At 47.7% G+C, this 4,548-nt stretch overlaps 1 protein-coding gene across 1 annotated transcript in view; it reads left to right on the forward strand.

Annotated features, from left to right (window-relative positions):
* Window positions 1-4,477, forward strand: part of HPSE (heparanase) — a gene marked incomplete at both ends in the record, with an annotated part of 8,139 nt that extends 3,662 nt beyond the window's left edge. The window contains 4 exons of the mRNA XM_009705382.1: window positions 538-585; window positions 2,601-2,694; window positions 3,303-3,409; window positions 4,363-4,477. Of these exons, the coding sequence (XP_009703684.1) occupies window positions 538-585; window positions 2,601-2,694; window positions 3,303-3,409; window positions 4,363-4,477 (364 nt within the window). The remainder of the gene's footprint in view (window positions 1-537; window positions 586-2,600; window positions 2,695-3,302; window positions 3,410-4,362) is intronic.
* Window positions 4,478-4,548: the final 71 nt, after the last annotated feature.

The raw sequence follows: 4,548 nt of genomic DNA on the forward strand, positions 1-4,548 counted from the left end.
CTGGGTAGCGGTGCCTCGTCTGCACCCAGATGCAAGGGGCACGAGGAGGCATCTGGGCAGGGTTTTAAGGACTTTTTGCTCCAAACCAATAGTAAGGATGTACAGATGGATACATCCAGTCTATTGGAGAACTGATTCTTTGCATTTTTCCTAAATCAGAAACATGAAATTTTATTTTTTTTTGACTGGGGCTGACTGAACTCTTCCCTGCGTGCATGAGCTCAAGGCCGAAATACTCAACCAGTGGAAACTAAGCCGCTAGCAGGGATCTGCACGTCTTTTTATTGAGCGCTGGGTTAACCAGGGCTTCTCACCCTAGAAGTCCCCACGTGTCACACCAGCATTCATTCAGCCTCCCAGCAACCCGCTGAGGCAGCCGGGCTGCCCAAAGCCCGTTTAAAAGCCATCGCAAATGTGGCCCCAAAGCAGTTCACCATCAACCGGGAGGAGAGGGGAAGGGTGGCTCGTGGGGGGCCGTGACCCATCACCGGTACCCACTGACATCCCCACTCCCCACTGCATCCCCTCTGCTTGCAGCTTCCTGAAATCGGGAGGGAAGGCGATCGACTCTGTTACGTGGCACCAGTAAGTACCGCTCGGATACCATCGTCATTCGGCTTATCGCTGGTTTTCTTCACCAAACGTCGATTTGAGCATCTCAGCAGAAGGGAGGGGGGGTGAAATTACCCCTTTTGGCAGTTCTTCGGGTGCCTCTCTGCAACCTCCTCTGCTCAGAATAAGAGATGAATCGCGGGAGCGCGTTCCAGAAAGGCAAAAACTCTCCAAAGAGGCGACTTGGTACAGAGACCCGAAAGCAGTGGCGGGGGTTTGTAACGTAGGCACGGCAGTGGGGAATGCAACGTGTGCGAGGCGGTTATTTTGCTTGCTAAATATGTGCCCTGAGAAAAACAGAAGTGGGATGTGAAAAAAAAGATGGCACGGCAGCTTTATTTCGCAGAAGAGCACGAGGGGGGTAGGTCACGGCTCTCCCCCGCATGGGGAGAGCTTCCGCAGGAGCTGAGCCTTGTTGCCTATGTCGTGTTTCAACACGTACCAAAAGCGAGGGAGATCTGAGCACCGGTCCCGGTTGTCTCAAAGCTCCACGTTGCCAACCCTTGCAAATAAAATGCACTTTCCCGTGGGAAGCAGGGGGTGTTGTATAAAAGGAGAAGGTAGCTCAGACTTAACTCGGCAGAGATGCCTCTGCTGGACTTCTGCAAGAGCAGAAGGTTTTTCACATAAGGTTTTAAACAACCTGTGGGTGGCTGGGCTTTGAAACGGAGTCAGTACCCCTGACCTTGGTGCTCTCCTTGGCTTTAGAAAGGCTGAATCTCCTTGAGTGAAAGCTGTGCTCCCTAAAAGCAAATTCTGGGAGTCACTGATGACCCTGCTGGCAAACGCACCCAACTCCTCGTGAAAAATGCAGCAGAAGCCCTCTTAGCTTTACGGGCTGCCTTTTTTCTCTGTTTACGTCTGTTTGATAGAAAGGAAAAACCTTGCAGGTCTGGCTGACCCTTACCCATAAAGAAGTGCTCGCAGCTTCTCCTGCTCCCTTACGTTTGCTCTCCGAGTCAGGCAAACCGCACCGGCACCGTCCCAGCCCCTGGCTCTCGTGCCGTGGCTGACAGGTTTAAAGGCAGGTGTAAAGTGCTGGGCTCTGCAGCGGGGTAAGTCAGCCCCGGGGCACCTGCCGTGAACTCCACGTCTTTGAAAGCGATTTCCATGCGAAGGTGGTTTTCCTTCCGAAGTCAAATGCAGGACGGTGACATGCAGCAGTCAGGTAACAGTGGGAAAAGATGCACATGCTTATATTACATGTAGATGTATACACCTGTGCCTTAGCTATGTGTTTTGAGCTGCTAGCAAAGCATAAAACATGTCCTCTTCCCTTCCTGGGCTGCTCTTGCCCTGAGGCCGCCTTTGCTTTAAGTGAGCATGCATTATTTTCTTTACTAATTTAGGATTATTGGGTTTTAGCTTCCTCTTGAGGCTGGAAGACTTCAGCTACTTCTGGTAGGACCGAGTGGTAACGTGCTGAAATGCAAAAAAAACCCACAGGGATTCCAGTTTCCCGTTCCTTATTCGGACAAACCAGACTTCTGCTTATGGTGGAGGGCAACCTCCATCCCGTAGGGATGCCTCCATCCTGTTCCCCACCAGATTGCCAAAATATTCCGACAGAGAGACAGAAGGTGGGATCTGGTATTTTTAATATAAAACTTGATACAAGTAAAGCAAGTAATCACATAAGAGTGTCAGACTCCTCAGCAAGAGAAGATTTACAGAAGCTGGCTCTTATTCAGAGATGGTTTCCTCATTCTAAATTAGTAGATGCAAAAAACCCCCACTACTTCTGTTGGATAAAATTTCTGTGATACCCTGCCTCCATCAAGGTAATTATACCTGATAGTCCCGTAAATACAAACAACATACCTACACATTTGGAAAACAAAAAAAGAAAAAGAACTGCACAGAAAAATAATGCTGTGGCTAAATGTATCAAGCAGCTGAGTACTTTTGGTGGTGTTTTGTACCACTGGCGGTATTTTTTCTTAATTTTGGCTGAGGGTTTGTTTTGTTTTTTTTTCCCCCATTTCCAGTTACTATGTGAACGGACGAAGTGCAACGAGGGCGGATTTCTTGAGCCCTGAAGTGCTGGATACCTTCGCCACAGCTGTCCGCGAAGTCCTGGAGGTGCCTTGTCCTGTTCAATCATTCCTACGTTCCATTTCCAGGGGGTTAGCAGAGAATCCGGAATAAAGTACAATTTCTCACTAGCGATAAACAGGGAGCCTGAAAGCTTGGGTGCTGCTCTCGTAAATTAAACAATCAAACAAAAAAAATGAACAATACTAATAATAAATGAGCTGCAATAGTTTGCCATGCATGGTGCCGGACACATCACAAACCTACAACATTCTCATTTAGCGATGGAGTCGTTACTCAGGGATGTCATTTATGGTCATCCTTGCCCCAATTTCTTTGTAGTTTAAGATCTTGAAAATGGTATAACTTAAGAGTATACCACTACTTAACGTGAGCAGACTTAACAGGACCTGCCTTTTACCAGCGTTTGCCTCATTCTACGTGTGTAGACGTGATTTTTTTTTTTTTTTTTGGACTAGGAAAGTAAATCTGCTTCTAGTTCTTTTAACCAAAATTCCTGTGACATCCCGCCTGTGTCGCTGTTAGCCCTTAAATGCAAACATCATATGTAAGCATTTGGCTAAAGCACAAAATTTTGATTGCTCGTTATTTCAGTAGCCAAAAAACTTAACTCTTGTCTCTCTCTTCCCGGCCAGATTGTTGACGGGACCGTGCCCGACAAGAAGGTCTGGCTAGGAGAGACGAGCTCTGCCTATGGAGGGGGAGCTCCCAGGCTGTCCAACACTTACATTGCTGGTTTTATGTGAGTACCGTGTCAGAGGTGTGGGGAAATTACACGTTTTACCAGCTGAAGGGGGTCGTGTACATGCCCCACAGGAGGAACGTCTCCCTCAGGCTTCCTGGAGAGCGCAGGCAATGGGTGGGTTGAGGATCATCACTGTCCCACCGCTCCCGGTGTGCTTCTCCCATGCTTGAGGTCGGATGTAGGCTCAGGTAATAGCAGATTCCTATGCGAAATGGGGGATGAGAAATGTGAGAAAGTTGTATTTCTGCCCTCGAATCTGCAATGCTAACTCCAACTTTTTGTGAGGATGGAAAGTCATTCATGAGATGGGTGTTCTTTTCCGATGTCACCTTTCGACCACCACAAAATAACTAACCAAAGGGAAATTTAGTCATGAAAATAATTTTCTCTAAGGACTCCAGTTGTAGTGTTTTGCTGAAATAAAAGAAGTCAGGCTTTTCGTAGCACTTTGTTCAGTTTGTAGATTCAGCGAGATAAAATTGCATGGGAATGTGCAGTTCACACTTTGAAAATTAACCAAAAACATGGTTGCAATGTATTTTTTTCCTTGCTATAAGGCATGATGATCTTTTCATCAGGGCCTGTTGGGTCAGCAAGTCAAAGCTCGGTAATGGCAGGCAACCCTGTCGTTGCTGTGATGATTTCTTTCAGACTTCAGGCCCTTGGTCAGTTCAGGAGCATCCACTGCCACTCCTGGCTTCCAGCGCCTGCAAACGGGGGAGTGGAGCAACCGTTCCCACCAACTCGGACCTCCAGAGGGGGTCTGAAATTATTTTTTAAGACATTCAATACAAGGCTTGAATTGAAATTAGTTGTGTGATTTTAAGGAAGTCAGCATCATGACCTAATTCTTGTTTTCCTACTTACCGAGCTGGTTGGAGAGGGGCAACGGTGTCCAGTTGAGGTCAGCAATTTCATCTGCATGTTGTTTGCCTCATTTTCTTTGGCAGGTGGTTGGACAAACTTGGGCTTTCAGCCAGGCGGGGGATTGATGTGGTGATGAGACAGGTTTTCTTCGGGGCAGGGACCTATCACCTGGTGGATGCCAACTTTGAGCCTTTGCCGGTACGTATGTAACCCCGCTAACACCGCCTGAATGATACATCAACCCCACACAATGCTACAGCCTTGGGGAC

This window comes from Cariama cristata, unplaced genomic scaffold (assembly GCF_000690535.1).
Source record: "Cariama cristata isolate BGI_N322 unplaced genomic scaffold, ASM69053v1 scaffold34758, whole genome shotgun sequence".
NCBI lineage: Eukaryota > Metazoa > Chordata > Aves > Cariamiformes > Cariamidae > Cariama > Cariama cristata.